General features: G+C 34.4%; 1 protein-coding gene across 1 annotated transcript in view; it reads left to right on the forward strand.

The window, feature by feature from the left end:
* The window catches only part of LOC113800348 (ras-related protein M-Ras), a 17,938-nt gene extending 805 nt beyond the window's left edge, over positions 1-17,133 (forward strand). Inside the window, exons 2-6 of the mRNA XM_027351105.2 lie at positions 2,591-2,717; positions 2,886-3,199; positions 4,833-4,986; positions 10,993-11,155; positions 13,698-17,133. Coding sequence (XP_027206906.1) covers positions 3,013-3,199; positions 4,833-4,986; positions 10,993-11,155; positions 13,698-13,778 — 585 coding nt within the window. The 5' untranslated portion in view covers positions 2,591-2,717; positions 2,886-3,012 and the 3' untranslated portion in view covers positions 13,779-17,133. The remainder of the gene's footprint in view (positions 1-2,590; positions 2,718-2,885; positions 3,200-4,832; positions 4,987-10,992; positions 11,156-13,697) is intronic.
* The last annotated feature ends 367 nt before the right edge of the window (positions 17,134-17,500 follow it).

A 17,500-nucleotide genomic window follows, 5' to 3' on the forward strand; every position in this document is an offset into this window, starting at 1 on the left:
TGACCTTAGCTGGAGTCCAGAGCTTGAGGATTACTCTATGCATAGCCCTACAGAACAAAATAAATAATTGCAGGCATTCTGTTACTCTATTTTAATTGATTTTTATGATGATTAATGCCATTATAGATGTTTTTCATAACCATTACATAGGTTTATCAGTATCTCCATGCGGGCCAATGCCAAATGACTACCAAATTATATTAGAAATGTTTAAGCAATATCCATGTATCACACACCAGCGTCCATTTGATTGCCGCTTTTTAGCATTTAGGCAAAGGCTATCAAACCGCCACACACGAGAATCTGTAAACTTTCCTATTATTTTATTGTCATATAAAGAACCAACCGAAGCTTGTCTTGTTAGGATAGCTAACTAAGGCCTTTGCTGAAATACAGAGTATGGAGACGGCAGCAAATGCCAGACATCGTGTCATTATTTTTACCCAACTTTATAGGCGTTTCATTACAAGTTATAATGTCTTTGAACAGAACATAACCAAGGAAGTTCAATTTTGAAAGCCAATAGGGATTAATGAGCAATTAAGCGTGATTCATTTACCAAATTGCTTGAAAGTGATAGAGAAGAATGAAAGGTACATATCTAGAGTTGGTTTGTAGCAAGCGATGCCATGATCGTGCTTCACACTCGGGAAAGGCTAATTAACTCCACCATGTCTAAGAAGGCACTAATAAGATTAAGCTTGGACTGGTTCTTTATTTGTCTTGAAATTGCTTGGGAGTTCTACAAGCTTGTATTTGGCTAGAATGAAGGTAGTGAAAATTATTGACCATTATAGGAGCCTGAAAGCATCAATATTGCTAGATGTTTAGATCCAGTGCTTTGATAGGACCAAGTTACCTTTACCTTTGAGTTGACTCGTATTCTAATGCCTAATTTTATTTATATGTTCTTTATATGCATTGCATGCTTTTTCTCTCTCTCATTCTGCAGTCCTGCTCAAGGTAATTACAGATTGATATCACGGCGAATATCAAAGAGTATCAGGCATTACAGTTTGGTTAATCTGTCTTTGTTCTGGTTGGCAGGGGATTGGCTGGTGCAGATAGAAACGTAGTAGATGCTAGATTTCCTAATGTATTTACTTTTTAGATGTCTGGTAATGCTAGGCATAAAGGCAATCATACTTTGTCAGGTAGCACAAAATGTGTTCGGGCAGCATGCTGGCTGGTGTATGGCAGAAGACTAGAAAACCTCCGTCACACATCTTCAAAGCTTATAGACCTCCTTGACACTTAATTGACACCCCCCTCCCCCTAAAAGAAATGCAGTCCAAGCTCTGTCTTGCAAGGATATACATATTGAATGCTTGTTGGCCTTTGTTGAAGTGCGAAGTAAGGAGAGTGCAGGGATTACTTGACACAATGCCTCTATTATCCTGGTTCAGACTGTAGGCCTCCCATCATAGAGCACAACAAGTTTTGAAATGGATCTGCAAAGATTACAGCCCATATAATTACGAGAAAAAAAAATCCTATTCAGAAAGTCACTAAGTTGCCTCCTTGACATTTACCAAACTCACACTGAAGGAGACGAGATGCATGAAAGTTATGTAGCTCTTTAAATGATTCTAAGTGTATTCTAAGTGTATTATCAGCATCACTTATTTATAGTGATAAGCCTTCTGTCACTGATCACAAGTTTGAAGTAGATTTGGGTAAGACATTGCCAGTATAATTATGAAGAAGGCCTGTTTTGAAAGGTGCTAGGAGTAGGTACGATTTACATTTTTGAAGTACAGGGGTGAGGTTGAAATCTTAGTTACTGAATGATATCTATTTTTATTTAGTATTGGGAATATTCTTATGGGAATAATTACTAGTATTTTTAGGAGTTTGAAGTGGCTTTTGTTTCACTTTTCTTTCTTCCCTTGTTTATTCAGTTCAAATATTATGAAGCATCAAAACTTCCTTAGTATATCACTAGGCATTATCTTTAGACAGGACAGATTCCTGTATCACTCTGCATATCTGTAATATAAATGTAATCAGCCTAAGCCACCTGCCGGAACCGGAAAAGTCAAAAGTCAACAGGAAGAAAGATCCTCGCAGAACCCACTAAAGAGGGAGGGGCCTACAGCCCTTTAGCTCTGGTCTCCATCCTGACAATAGGCCAGGGTTATTGCTATTTTGTTTTACAACTGAATCATTTATTATTAGTCAGATATCATTATTGGGTGTGAAGATGCTTGGCAGGATGCACACGGCCATCTTTAGTCTCATGATTTCCTTTTCATTAAGTGATAATCTCTGATAGGGAAGTAATATGTTGAGTGATAATTGGTTGGCTGGATTTTAGGTCTTACTTGTGTAGGAGTAATCTAACAGTTGTGTTGCATAGGAACATGAGCAGGAATATTTTAACCATTGTATATGATTCCTATTACAGAGACTTCAGAAAACTTTATTGCTTTGAGAAAGCTTGATTTTTACAATGCAGTGCAGATTTATTGGATTTTGTAATCTTATTTGCCTTCTTTTAATTACATTTATTAGATATTTTAAGGTATTTATATATATTATGGAAGTGGATTATTTAGAAAAGTTTTTCACAGGTCTTTAATCTTCACAGGTTCAGCTGGTCATGTTAGCACCTCCATGTGCAGCCGGTGGTGCAGTGTGTTGTGGAGTTCCGGTGCTTTTGTTACTGCAACCCCACCTGCTGCTTCCCCCACTGCCTCCCCTGCTGGCTACATAAGGTGTGTAAAAGAATAATCAGTTTATCATTGCTGATAAGAGTTTGGAAAGAAAAGATATCTTATTGCATTTGAATTTTACTGTTTACAAGCTTGATTTTGACATCTATACCTTTCACAGAATAAAGCACACACCCACTAATCCTGCAGTCCCCTTCTTGACCATCACAGGTGCGACTAGCAGTGCCAAGGGGAAGGGGAGGGTACCAAAGGGTGGAGGAAGTAGGGGAGAGAAGCAGGAACACTGGGAAGGGGACGCCAACCATCATCTGGGTCAGGCAGTACAAACAGCAGCAGGATGTCGAAGCCCCCGTCTGACAAGCTCCCGACCTTCAAGCTGGTGGTGGTCGGGGATGGTGGTGTGGGCAAGTCGGCCCTCACCATTCAGTTCTTCCAGCGGCTGTTTGTCACTGACTATGACCCAACCATCGAAGACTCGTACATTCAGCACACTGAGGTGGATGCTCAGTGGTGTATCCTTGATGGTAAGAGGATTTTCTTGATACGTTTTTATTTTATTTTGGTCTGTTTATTTGTGGTGATAGTGCAATGTATACTTCACAGCTCAGATAAAAACTTCAAAATTTGCTATTGAGAATGAAATTATTATTATTTTTATTGGTATTAATGTTATTATTATTGAATTTTCTTTTGGTTAAAGTGTTTTGACATTGTTAGTTGAATAGGATATTTCATTCATATTATATGCATACCATATGTTTATATTTCATAGACCATATATGTTGTACAATAGTTTATATATGTTTATGCTGGAATCAAACAAGCGTTGCTCAAACATTGATAGTCTTGTCATGGTTTTATGTTTAATTATATATGCCATTATTCATTATTTTAAAAAGGAAACGATAACCAGACTTACATATATTTTGTGAAGGAATATATTCAACTGTGTTTTTCAATTTACGTATTTTTACAGCTTTACCTGTAAATACCAGTGATTTTATCCGACATAGCTTAAGTATAGGGAAGGAGTTTTATGACAGGTACTATATCCAAATTCATGTTCTCAGTTGCTGTAGGTGAATTTGCTAAAATGTTCTGCAGTATGCATGCTTTGCTGTGTAAAAATATATTGATAAGCTTCTTTACTTCTTCATATGGGAGGAGAGTAGTAATTCAAGTATCTGAGGATTCGAACATTATGGTAATCTGATGCAATTATAGTGAATGTTCTTAGTAGTAAGCTAGTGGCTCTCTTGATGCTCATGAATTATTAATTTTATTGGAATAATTCTTGGGGAATTTTTAAAATTCCCTGAGAATTATTCCTTGTAATATTTATGATATTCCTTACTATAAAGTGAATTATGATTTTATTCAGCTATAAGGAGTATCTCTATTTGTTTGTATCAGTGAACCCAAAATTATTTGTAATTTGGTCCAATATTGCAAACGTAAAATTATAGCTAGACAATCGTACATGTGCAGTAGAACAGTGGATGTCAGAAATCTTTCAATGGGATTCTTATCTTTGTAGTCAATAAGCTCATAATAATGATCATGATATATTTTTGTAGAAATGCGTATAGCTGGTCCTTCATTATCATTAGGCAGAATATCTCCCTAAAAGAATTCATAGCTGTTAGGTTCCATAAGGTGTGTGTTCTATTCTTTATTACAGATTTGATGTTCTGAGATAACTATAGATATTTTTTTCTTTTCTGTATACTTACAATGATAATAATTCATGGAAAGTACCTTGAAATTTTAGAATTCCTTTGGGTGACTTATGTATAGACTGCAATTGTCCCTGTAAGAAGTGTATGAATTTTACTCTACATTTTGATTCAGTAAAGCAAAGTGTGATTATACATGGTTCTTCATAGTACACAGTGCTGTAGCTTGGGACAGTTGTTTATCATTTCAGACAAACATTTCTGGAATAAAGGATATAGGAATGATTAAATATATGAAAAAAAGAAAGAAAAGATAATTAAGATTATACATGTTTGCGTAGAAAAAATTAAGAGGAAAGAATTCAGGGATTCTGCTATTTTGAATGTCAAAATATTTCAAAAGAGGTTCTGATTACTTTTCACAGATTGTAATATACATTTATTTTTATCATTCTTTACTGAAATAACCTTTTCCTTTCAGTGCTAGATACTGCAGGACAGGAAGAGTTCAGTGCAATGCGAGAGCAGTACATGCGGAAAGGAGACGGCTTCATGTTGGTATATTCGGTCACCGATAAGCAGAGCTATGAGAATATTCCACACTTCTACACACAAATTCTGCGTGTTAAGGATAGGTAAGTATGAGGAAGGAGACAAAGTATCAGTTATTTTGTTTTACTTTTTCTTTCTCTTCATTTTCTTTTTAGCAGTATTTTCTAAAATGTGGTATCCATGAAAAATAACTTTGCCTGTGTGGCATGCAATAAAAACTGTTTTTGATAAATTTTAAATACTTATATGCACTTAAATGCTAGTGTAAATGCACCTAGTAAATATATTAATTAATGTTGGTAGGGACACTGACAATGCAATTAGTGTAATTTGTAACAGAAGTTTTTGCACACAAATATGCACAAATACAGACAAGGCAAATTTTCTCATAGATTTCTGGTTGTCATTGGCATGAAATGAGTACATTCAAGTTAATTGTTTGATTTGAGGTTGTGAAGACTTTAGAAGGTTATTTTTGCCACTCTGAGTCTCGTTTGGGATGTTAACCAAATTCGCTAGCATATTCTGAAAGTTGAACTATGTGGAAAGACCCTCTAGGATGGAAATACGCAAGATAGAGGGCTTCTTTTATTGTAACAGAATTGATATCAGTCCCTTCGGTTTTGAAGGGGAAAATATGGATATATATTTGTACTGAAATTTGACCGAAGTAGTCAGTGAAACAAAGAGGAGCATGTATATGGATATTTAGAGCTTGCAGTAATAGTTGTTTTGATATCTTGGTGTCTGTATTGGTTTTAAGGTGTATTGGTTACGTGATTACTCAACCTTAATTTATTGTACACTGGGGTAAAAAGTACTCATCCAAAAGTACATAAGTATGGAACATATCTTAAGACATGTAGAACATGATATATCATGTTTTGTACAAAAAAGATTCAGGATGCTTTAGCATCCAAATGTAAAACCAAAGAATCATTCAAAGGTAAACCTTTGATTTTCACATTAGCAATACAGTTAGTTTTGTCTTTTATTCCCGTAATTGGATGGACAAACAATATTGTAGTGTCTCATTATGAGTGTCCAGAATTTATTGCAAAAGTCATGGAAACTTTTGGAAGTAGTTGTATTTCTTAAATCATAATTTGAATCATAGCTTAAATAGTAGCAAGATGGGCCTATGGCAAATACCGTTAGTTTGAACTGCAACTAGGTGTAACACATACAGCACATGAATATGCTCACATGTGTATACATGTCAGGTCTACATAGAAATAATATTCTCTGTATCCTGAAGAACACTAGGACTCAATATCCCAATGAACCACCTTATGAAAGGAGTTAGTTGCTCAGTGGTGAGTAAAGAGAAGACATGGAAGGGAGTTGCCCTTGTGATTGTAACTGTCTTGTGTTTGACCCGCTCACTTTTGCCTTTCCCTTTTTTCTCAAATCTAAGAGGTTTTGCTTCTTGATGTATCAGTTAGTGTCTCTTCTTGTCCAACTTTGACATTAGCTTACAAGGAAAACTGATTCATAATGATTATGTATTTCTAGGTATACACTATGATGGATTCATTATGATCAGGGTGTAAACAATCACATAGAAGCGACTTAGCTTTATACTGATGTAAATCTAACCCAAATTATTGTATCATGACAACTGATTCATGTATTATTATTATTTTTATTGTTATATATTTTGTTATTAATATTATTGCTGCTATTATTATTATTATTATTGTTATTTATTATGTTATTAACATTATTGCTGATATTATTATTTTTTTATCACTGTTGTTATTGTTATGATGATGATTACAGTTATGATGATGATTATTATTATAGGGGGAATTCATCAGTTGTCTGTAATGAAAGTTCCCCTTGTTTTATATTTTTACAGTTACTCTGAGGTTTCATTCCATGTAGGCCTACTCTCATTAAGAATAAGGTTCTAACAAATTGTAGGTGTGAAATTCAGTTGATAGAGATAGCTAGACAAAATATATTCAGTCAAGAGTAGGTTTTGTAATGTTCATCAAGTATAGTGCAAACTATGCTATTTTCTCTTTGTTAATCCTCATTTGGGTGGTAGTTCTTGGATATTTAGGAAGTTTGTTTTTTCTTTTGAATTTTATCAAATTTTATTTATTTATTTATATATTTATTAATATTATTTATTTATTTATTATTTTTTTTGTGAGTATGGAATAGAATTTCATTTCATCTGTTTATATTGTCATCATTTATTTATTTTTTTATTTTTTATTATTATTTTTTTTTTCACATTTGATACTTCAGTTGAGCATGTATGTATTCGTGCCTAATTTGTGATGATCTGATTTGTATGCTTGTTTTTAGTTTTATTAATTTCAGATGAAATTTTGATTTATTTACTGTGTAAAATACTAAAAGGAAAGAAAAGCATTTGTTTTGTATTTTGTGAGTTGTTTCCTCAGAATATTTAATTCTTCTGTCTTGTTTGAATTTCTGTTTTTCTCTTTCATTATCTATTCTCTTACATGAATACTTTGTGAAGAAAAAAAGAAATGAATACATAGTGTGGAGAGTTGGCCCTCGTCTTTTTGTTTAGCGTATATTATGTAAAAGTTTTCATTAACCCTACCATGACAAGGCCAGAATTTTTTGTTATACAGTATTATGCAACAGTATAGACTTTGTGGCTATGCCTAAGCTGTGTACAGCTGGCCCATTCATTGCGAGTTCTGATGTGCATACACATCATATGCCACTAAGTCATGATGGCTACAGCTGTACCCATCACTGAAGGGGTAACTATTGCTGTCCTTAGTTGAAAAAGGAGAGACATGGTTACTGGCTTAAAAAAAACAATTTAAAGCATTATTGCATTCATATATTTGTGTCTACATTTTTCTTGAGCATTTCAAGTTGCCTTTTTGGGGGGTTTTATTTATATTTTGTAAAGGACAAATTAAGACAAATCTGCCCCTTGAAGAAAACGCTCAAGGGTTTTTATTATTTGCGGAATTGTAGCTATGAATACCACAACCTCACGCTATACTTTTAACAAAATTAGAATGGGAATTTTTAAGCAAAATTCATATATGTGGTGTGTAGGACCATGTTATCTCTATCTATGTATGATTATATGTATGTATATATAGAGAGAGAGGGAGAGACAGCGATTGAGAAAGACTTATTAATTGATTGATAGGTAGTTATCGGTTTGCGGTAGATTTCTGTTCCTGAATCCATACAGTAGAATTAAATAATTTACTCTCACAATATATGAAAATAATTGAATCTGGTAAAGTAAAAGCTAGGTAAGTGATATAAGTTGTGTAAATTGTTATACAATATGCCCTTCGTGGTAGGCTGTAGAGAAGGGGGGAAGTGGGAGACTGGAGACACATTCAAAATCCTGAGAACCATTCAAAGATACATCAAACTATACTATGAAGCTAATGTTATTTTAAATCACTAGTACTGAAAAAAGCAAGAGTCATATAAATACAAATTCATGTATGCATACATATGTATACATTATATATATATATATATATATATATATATATATATATATATATATATATATATATATATATATATATTTATATAGATATTTGTATTGATTATTTTTTTTTATGAAACTTTGTTTACGCTAATTTCTTGGAGTGAACATGTGTATTATGTTCATATTTTACAGTTCAACAATGATGAATAAGGTATTTTGTGTAAGTTGGTATGCACAGTAAAAGCAGATGTGCCTTTCTTTCATTAGGTCAATTATAGGAGATTGTAATTGTGTTTGGGCTAACTGCACAGAGAGCCTTCATCCTCTTGAAGGGTTACTGAGCTAATGTTTGTCATTGCACCTGGAAGGAGGATTAGGGAGATGAGAGAGATTCGAATTAAGCAACTTGGAGTTTAGGATTTTCTTTTCTTTTTTTTAATGTGAATGATGGCATGTTAATGAGTGTGCTTGCACCATAGTATTCTGATCTTGAGCAAATTTAGATGGACTATTGCAGATCAGGCAGGGGTAGTGGTTTCTGCCTCCCTCCCTCCCCCTTGTTGCAAGCATATACAGAAGACTCTGGGACTGTGGTCAGGGATGTAACTTGTATCTTTTAGTGATTCAGTTGTTTGAATTAGTAAGTAAAGACATAGAAACAAAGGCTTTATATTGGTATATTCTTCCTTTTATTTCTGTATTCTGTGTAGTTATATGGTGTTTTTTTTTTTTTAGTTTAGTTTAGTTTAGTTTAGTTTAGTTTAGTTTAGGTAGTGTGAAATTTAATGCTTTTGAAGGTTTTCAGAACAACAGGAGTTATTTTAAGGATTTAGTGTAAAAATTGTAATGGCATATGGTAAATTTGGTTGAATATAGTTTTGTTATTCATTTTGTAAAGGTTGGGTTCATGTTTGATTGGTTTATTTGCAGTTTAGGTGGAGGATAAATCTGGATGATATAACATATGTGTGCATGTTAGAATGTGAGTGTGCGTGACAGCATGTAAAACTGTATGCTGCATGTTACTGCATATGTGTGTATTGTTGGAGAATGTATTCATTAACTGTTGGGGGAATTTTGAATTATTAGAACATTGTTGAACAATTACTAGTGTTTGGGGGCTTGTTTGTTTGTATTTTTGAGAAAGAGAGAAGCGAAAATGAGATGACAGTGTGTGTTTGTTTGCGTGTATGTGTATATTAGAATGTATATATCTATTCTTTTCAGCCAAAATAGATTTCTCTTGAAAGTAGTCAGTATTTTATGAGATATTGTCCATTATTTATGATTATCAGTTGAAAAATATTTGAGTAGATAGGCCTGGAATTAAAGGAATTATATTGGAATTTCAGTTACAGTTACTGTGATATTCTTCCAGATCTTGCTTAAAGTCACTTGATTTTGTAGAGCTTGGAAATTATGACAGGGTTGTATTGCTCTCCGATCAGCATGTGTTCGTCGCACTGCTCCTTCTGTGTCCTGTTTTTTTGCATCAGTAGCAATGATTTACTGGAATTATGACATTTGTCTGCTTTTTTCTAGACTTTTTTTCTGGTGTGGATGTATTTGTTCCTGAATCATCTTGTTGAGTATTTCTGGCAAGAAAGAAAGAAAGAAAAATCTGTGCCCAGAGTTTTCTGTAAATGTTGCTTTGGTCCCTTCAAAGAGAAGAAAGGGAGGAAAATAAAGAGAGTCTGCCCCATTTTTGTTAAGATTTTCTCTACATTTCTCTGTGATTGTGCACTGAAACCTCCTTGTTGTTATGACGTATTTATCTCATTTCTGCTTCATTTTATAGGAGAATCTTGTAAGTATTTTGCTTGGAGTACCTATATCTATTTATTTCCCCCTTCCTCTTCATCTTAGCTGTTCATTTGTTTCTCATTCATTTTCTCTGTTTGTCCTCTCAGTGTCTGAAAGTATGCCAGTATATTTTGTGCCGTTATTGTTCTTATCGTTTCTCTTGGTTTGATTGCTTATTCTTAATAAGTGACCTTATATGTATCACTTTCTTTGTCTCTAATGGTTTGGTACTTTGTTCAGACTTATTTGGTTACTTAGTTACTGGGTTTCAGCTTTAGATTGCTGACTGCTTCATGTTTTTCATATGTATGTATCAATTTGTTGTTAGTGTTATTTATTTATTTATTGACTGGTAACATGTAATGGTTTATTGAAAGTATTTGTTCCTTCTAAGCTTGATAAGAGTAATGTTAGGTAAATGTCACGATATTATTCTTGCTAGAATGCAAGTACCTAACATTCTTTTGAAAGTTTGGTTCACATGCCGATTGAATATATACCCTTCCACTATTGTCACCTCTTCTCCTTGGCATCTAAGCTCCTCCTTAGTGTTAAGGGAAGTCTCAACTCTCCCAAGTACCCTAGCAGCTCCCAGTAGCAGTAGAAGACCCGCGGCAGTGTTTTTGCGCCACACCTGACAGCCCCCACAAGCCCTTTTAGAGTGCCCACGCAGCCTCTTGCATATCAGAGAAACCACCGAGAATCTAAGTTTGGAACGCTCCCAATTGCTGAGTAAGGGCTTTTTCCGGTCATCCCACAGACGGTAGAGAGTCCCACCCAAATTTGGTGGCCATGGTTTCCAAGTGTCTCATTGAACCCGTCTACTTTTCAGAGAGTCGTACCCGATGCTTCTGGTGGCCAACAAGGTGGATCTGGTACACATGAGGAAGGTGTCTGAGGAAATGGGCCGGGAACTCGCTCACAGGCTGAACCTCTCCTACATAGAAACTAGTGCGAAGGATCCACCACTCAATGTTGATTCGGCATTCCATGAGGTGCGGTGTTTGTGAATTCCTTTCCTTTTATGCTCTCTCTCTCTCTCTCTCTCTCTCTCTCTCTCTCTCTCTCTCTCTCTCTCTCTCTCTCTCTCTCTCTTTCTTTCTTTCTTTCTTTCTTTCTTTCTTTCTTTCTTTCTTTCATTCATTCATTCATTCATTCATTCATTCATTCATTCATTCATTCATTCATTCATTCATTCATTCATTCATTCATTCATTCATTCATTCATTCATTCATTCATTCTCTCACTCACTCACTCACTCACTCACTCACTCACTCACTCACTCACTCACTCACTCACTCACTCACTCTCTCACTCACACTTTTTCTACCCTCTCCTCTCCTCCTATCTCCTTTCCTCTCCTCTCTCCTCTCTCTCTATCCTCTCTCTCTCTATCCTCTCCTTTCCCATCCCCTCCTCTCCTCTCCTCTCCTCTCGTCTTCCCTCTCTCTTTCTCATTTTTTTTTTATGTCGTTGTTGTGCATAGCATGTAGATATTAATGTATAGTTATGACTGTAATAGGGAAAAAGTCTCCATATGAATTTTTTTTCAGTGTCACTAATTTATGATGCTATTTATTTTTCATTATTAATGTGATTGATATTTATTCATTATTAGGCTAAGAGGTTCATGTAAATATTGGTGAAAAAAATAAGAAATAGCTATTGGACAGTTGATTCTTCTTAACCTTTAAGAATTGCAGGAAAATTGGTAATGGTCTGATTCCACTTTGATCTAGTAGAAAAGATTAGATATATGTTGTATTTGTATTTATATAATGCACTTGCAAAATTTCTCATCCATTACTACAAACACATACTAGACTTGTATGCACATATTTGCACAAGAACCAGATGAGGAGAGTGAATTTAGCTCATTTTAGTTGTACAGAATGAGGAGAAACTTGTAGATATGCTATACTCTTCTTAGTACAAGGAAATTTTGAAATGGTTGGTTCTGAGTTTTTGTTTTTCTCTCATTATATGTGTAGTGTTCAGTGTCCATGCCTGTTAATGACCTGAATTCATCTTTATGTAATATCAGACTCCTCTAATATTATAGTGAACTTGTATTGATTACAAAGGACCAATTATCCTTAGAGTAAAAGTTAACATGGGATGGAGATATATATATTTTTTTACAGATAGTAAATAGATAAAACTTATAGATGCAGTTGTTATCAAAATTAAGAAAATGTTTTGAACAGTATCAGGAAGTCTTTTGCTTTTTTTCTCTTCAGCATTTCAAATTGCAGTTATTAATAGTTCAGAACACATCATGGTTTTAAATATTAGATATGATATAAATAAAAAAGAAAGAAAGAAAAAAAATACAAGTATATGTAAAAAATGTGCACACTATATAGACAGACAAAATTAATGAATAAAAGATGTAGCTAAAAAATTGGTATTACAGATGGCATGCATTGGAACTGTTATGACTTGTCTTATTTGAATTTCATAAGAGTACCTTTACACTCATAACTGTGAGTACATGTTTAAAGATCAATTACACTTGCAATATATAGAGACCAAACTGGCAAGGTTGAAATGATAGAGCTTGTGGTAAGGTTTTTAATTGTCAGTGTTTTGGGATAATGCCTAGAAAAGTTGATTTTATTCAAGGGAATTTGAAGCTGCACAATTGTGGATTGTTTTTGTTTTTTTTAGGCTGAAATTACTTATGTGCATTTTGCACATATAGAGCAAGCTTATGAGAGACCATGTGAATATTATTTTTTCGTTTTTTTTATGTTGATATTACTTTTCACGCATTTCACATGTACACAGTTTTTTGTTAGTGGTATTACGATGAGCTTGTGAATGACAGAGTTATGATTATCTCTTTTAGCATTTTTCGGGCAATCTTTCTAAGACAATGAATATATAGAAATGAAAATTTGTGTTATATTGTTTTAGACTTGGATTACAAAGAAGAATGTTATTTAGCAACCAGAAATTTTTTGGGGAAATACAAAGTAAAGATAAAAAAGAAAATGGAAGAAAAATGTGAAGACCTAGTAATTTAACCCCTAAGAGGTTGACCTACTATTAAGCCATTTACCATTACCTATAAAGATGTATTATACCATACATTCTATAGGCTGATAGAAAATATGTTTTTGGTTTCAACTCATTCAATTTCCCAAGAGGGTTGAGGGGGAAGGGCAGTGAAAATGAAGCAAAAAGTTGCCATATTAGAAGTTGTATTTTCCGAGCATGAAGTTCTCATGCAGATACTTTGCTTTGCGACATGCATCTAGCTCATGACATTTTAGATTAAAATGTTGAAATAAGATTCTGGAAACAAGTGTTCTTGACAACATTATGAAAAGGACCCGCATATTTTCTTGTTATTCATTATGAATACGTTCAAATGTAAGTCCTGAAGGGATCATGTATATTGATTAATTTACTTTTAATATCAAATGTATGTCCTGAAGGGATCATGTATATTGATTAATTTACTTTTAATAACTTGAGACTATTTTGGGATAAAGTACTCCATTATTAACAGAATATTTTTAATCCCACAGGTTGTTCGCATCATCCGGAACTCTCCACCAGTGTACGGGCCTCCAAAGGGCAAAGGGAAGGGAAAGTGCGTAATTATGTAAGTGCTTTGAACCTGAGTTTAATCCACCACCCAATGTATGTTATTGGTTCATCAAGTAAATCCAAACCACGATTGTACAAAGCTTTTTGGGCATTGAGACATTGAATTCTTGGAGATGTGTTCCCCCCTTTCTGAAATTTCTTCTGAGTTTTTGTCGTTGCGGAAAGGATAAAAACACGCCTGAGTTGACATTGGGTTGGAGGACATCACAAAGGAGTGGGGCAGTGTGTGGATCACGAAAAATAACTTACAGTAAATGTTTTGTGCCATAAGTGTTCCTGAAAGGGCAAGACCTGGAATAATACAAGCTGCAGCTTACACCTCCCCATTCATAACGTGATGCACTGATCGCAGCTACCGTATATCTGGTAACCAAAGCTGTAACACTCCTTTGGGGTGATTTAATTTTTTTCTTTCATTTTGTTATGTATTAAGTATATATGTATTTTTCTTTCCATTTTTTTTACAATGGATTTTTGTGTTATGTTTCCCATATAGCTGTTGGGTTGTATGCAGTCTTATATGTGTTTTCATCATGTATGTACCAGATTAACAATTTTATTGAACAGTTGATTGAGTATTTTAGCTAAAACTTTTTTGGTGTCAAGTGTGGCTTAAGTGGATATTACAAAATTCTTGATCATCGTAGATGGTAATTTTGTGTAATGTTGTGTTTTAATTCAATATTATATGTTGTTCAAGTATGGGTACCATACTTTACAGATGCATATAAATATATATATTAATGCACTTTTAGTATTATCAACAAGCTTTAAATTAGTTGTTTAACTTAATCTTTCACAACATACCAAAGGATAAGGAGGATTCTGCTGCAAGCACCTCCATTACTTTTTTAAAAGTTTTTATGATTTGACTGGTGGGTTTCACCTGGAAGAATTTGTTTGAGGATATGAATTTATCCTTTACATAGAGGATTACTAAATTATTGTTTCCTCAGCTCAAACACAAGCACAAATAAGATGTCTTTACCAGACATTCTACAGGAGTGCTCAAATTACCTATTTTTATTTCAATTGTATTTATTCAATTGAGCTTATTTTACCAATACATGACTGTAATTTCACAGTGGATCTAAATGTCAGATGTAATAGCTCTCTTAGCAGATATATATTTATGAGTATTCTTATTTGACTGAAAGCAACACAAACAAAATGTGTTTAAAAAGAAAAAAATCTGGCCTATGAGGTAATGTTGTGTAGATCAGTTGTCCAAAAAGTAAAAAATAAGACGTATAAAGCTATAAAAAAAAGTAAGTCTCAGACTTTGGGAAGCGTACGACAGAAGCTATGGAAAGAAAGGTTATTATGCTTGTCTGTCGTGTTGTGTCAGGTACCCCTTCTCCCCCAAGTTGGCCCCCCCAAGCCCTCATGACTCCCCCCTTGAGTAGGTTTGGTGGGGGCCCATGGGGTAAGGCACAACCCCTCATGTTCCGTAGTTAAGAGGCGCCCTCACATTCTATCTTTGGGGAAATAATACTTTAAAATAAAAGTATAGTATTGCTTGATTAAAGGGTATTAACATTCCCGAGAAACAAGCAACATGAAAGCCAAAAATATGTCTTCATTGGGTCCGTAGCTTCCGCCGAGTGCTTCCCAAGTCCAGGTCATTAGTTTCTTGAATAGGCCCAGACACTTGGATTAGATATGTTATTTCAAATAGTTTTCTTAGAAGTCTTCAGGTTGTACTTATGGAAATGTGACATAGTGACCTCTAAATAGTAATGTTTCTCAATTAATTGTGTTTCCTGGCTGAATTATACTGAAAAACAAAAGCAAAAAACAAAAATGAACTCATGGAATAGTCAATACTTAGGGTCACAATGTAGTAGATCTCTTAGCATTCACAAAGTTTCACATATACCAGCTGAGGTGCATTGGATGTTCTCCAGCTTATATGATTCTACTACAACTTCAATTGGCAATTAAATTGAAAAGCAAAAGAAGTAAAAAGTAAAGTAAAGTAAAAAAAAAAAAAAAAAAAAAAAAAAAAAAAAGGAAAGGTGAGTTAAGTAAACATTTGCAAGTGAGTTATAATAAGTAAATAATGATAACGAATAAATAAATGATTAAATAATAACAGTAATGGAAGAACTCTCTGTGGACCAAGAACAGAATGAACATCAGAAGTCCACCAGTAAGTTTAAAAGTTTTGGAGAATGCCAGACCCACTTTGTTCCCTCTCCTGTCTCTCTGGGCACGTCTGCGCTGGCTGCCCTTCAGCATCATCTCCCCCGTAAGGCTGGTGGGCAGTGAGTCCTAGGCGGGGCGGAGAGAAACAGGGAGGGATCCACTTCTCATTTGGTATTATTCCACAGTAGAATAATAGAACCTTCCTAGAGAACTGTTGTAAACTCTATTTTTTTGTGAAGTACATGTTGTATGGATGTCCCAGATATTATGATGAATATAATAGTTAATATAATTGCAGTGAAGACTGTTCTCATAGTGTGCCCTTGACCAATGAACGCAGCCTTTTGGAGTTGGTGCTCAAATACCCCACTCAAGCATCATCTCCAGAGGCATTGCTAGCTCTATAGTTCAAGGCAAGTGGTGGTGTGTACTATTATGTAATTATGTGTCCAGATCTGTATTTGCTGTAAAAAATGTCAAAAGTGATTTAATGTTCCTCTTGTCATTAGTCATGGCTCAGTCCTGAGTGGTTTTAAAAGTCTGTAAGGATGTTTATAACTGTACCCAAGGCTTTTTAATGCTCAAACCCACAGAGAATATGGTTGTGGAGCTTAGCACAATCTTCTTGTGTAACTAGTGCTACAGACACACAGTATGGTGCATCGATATGCATCATAATTTGCAGAGTTTGATATGAAATGGTTTTGGTTTGCCCTGTACAAGATTTCACCTGTGAGAATCATAGGGCACAGTTACCCATCTAGAAAAGGACGGTAACTGCATGTGCACTGTAACTTAAGTGGAAAGCGACCTGGCAAGAAAAGTGTAAATAAATGTGGATTTTGATAATTAACAAACAGCTGGTTGATTACGTGGTCTAAACCCAGACACGCCATTGAGAAGTGCTTAATGAATGATGTCAACAGAAGATGGCATTGGAGTGACTTCCAGAAAGCTTTATTGAGGTTTGTAAAGAATAGGAATGAAGCCATTTTATATTACTGTATTTGAGATGAATATCTTTAAAAGGATATGAAATTGTACCAAAGAATCTGTTGGTCATTCTGAACAGATGAGTTAGTAATACATTATTAGCAGCAGTATTAATTAAACTGTTTCTGGACTAATAAAGATCAGATGTGACATGTTTGTCGGTGTATTGCGCATACAACTTGAGCCAGACTGCCATTAAAAGTAAATGTAGTAGTATTGTTTTCCTAAACCTTTTTACATAAGACAAGTTAAGATATTGCAACAAAAGTATAAAGAATTCCCTTGTTTTATGCAGGTGAAAATTATGCATATGCTCGTGAATGGTCATTACTAACATGATTTTTTTCATATCTTAGTATTTGTTGTACTGAATACACGTTGATTTTTGCTTATTAAGCTCAATGCAGGTTAAATCTAGAAGACAGAAAGAGAAGGCACGAGCAGTGATGCATAAAGTTGCATTTTTATTCATATTTATTCATCATCAAACTATTATTGTTTTTTTGATTGATCAGTTAATGCATTTTACATATGTTCTGAAATCATGAATATTGTCGTCATCAAAAGTAGTTTCCTATAT

The sequence above is a fragment of the Penaeus vannamei genome, chromosome 29 (assembly GCF_042767895.1).
Source record: "Penaeus vannamei isolate JL-2024 chromosome 29, ASM4276789v1, whole genome shotgun sequence".
Lineage (NCBI taxonomy): Eukaryota > Metazoa > Arthropoda > Malacostraca > Decapoda > Penaeidae > Penaeus > Penaeus vannamei.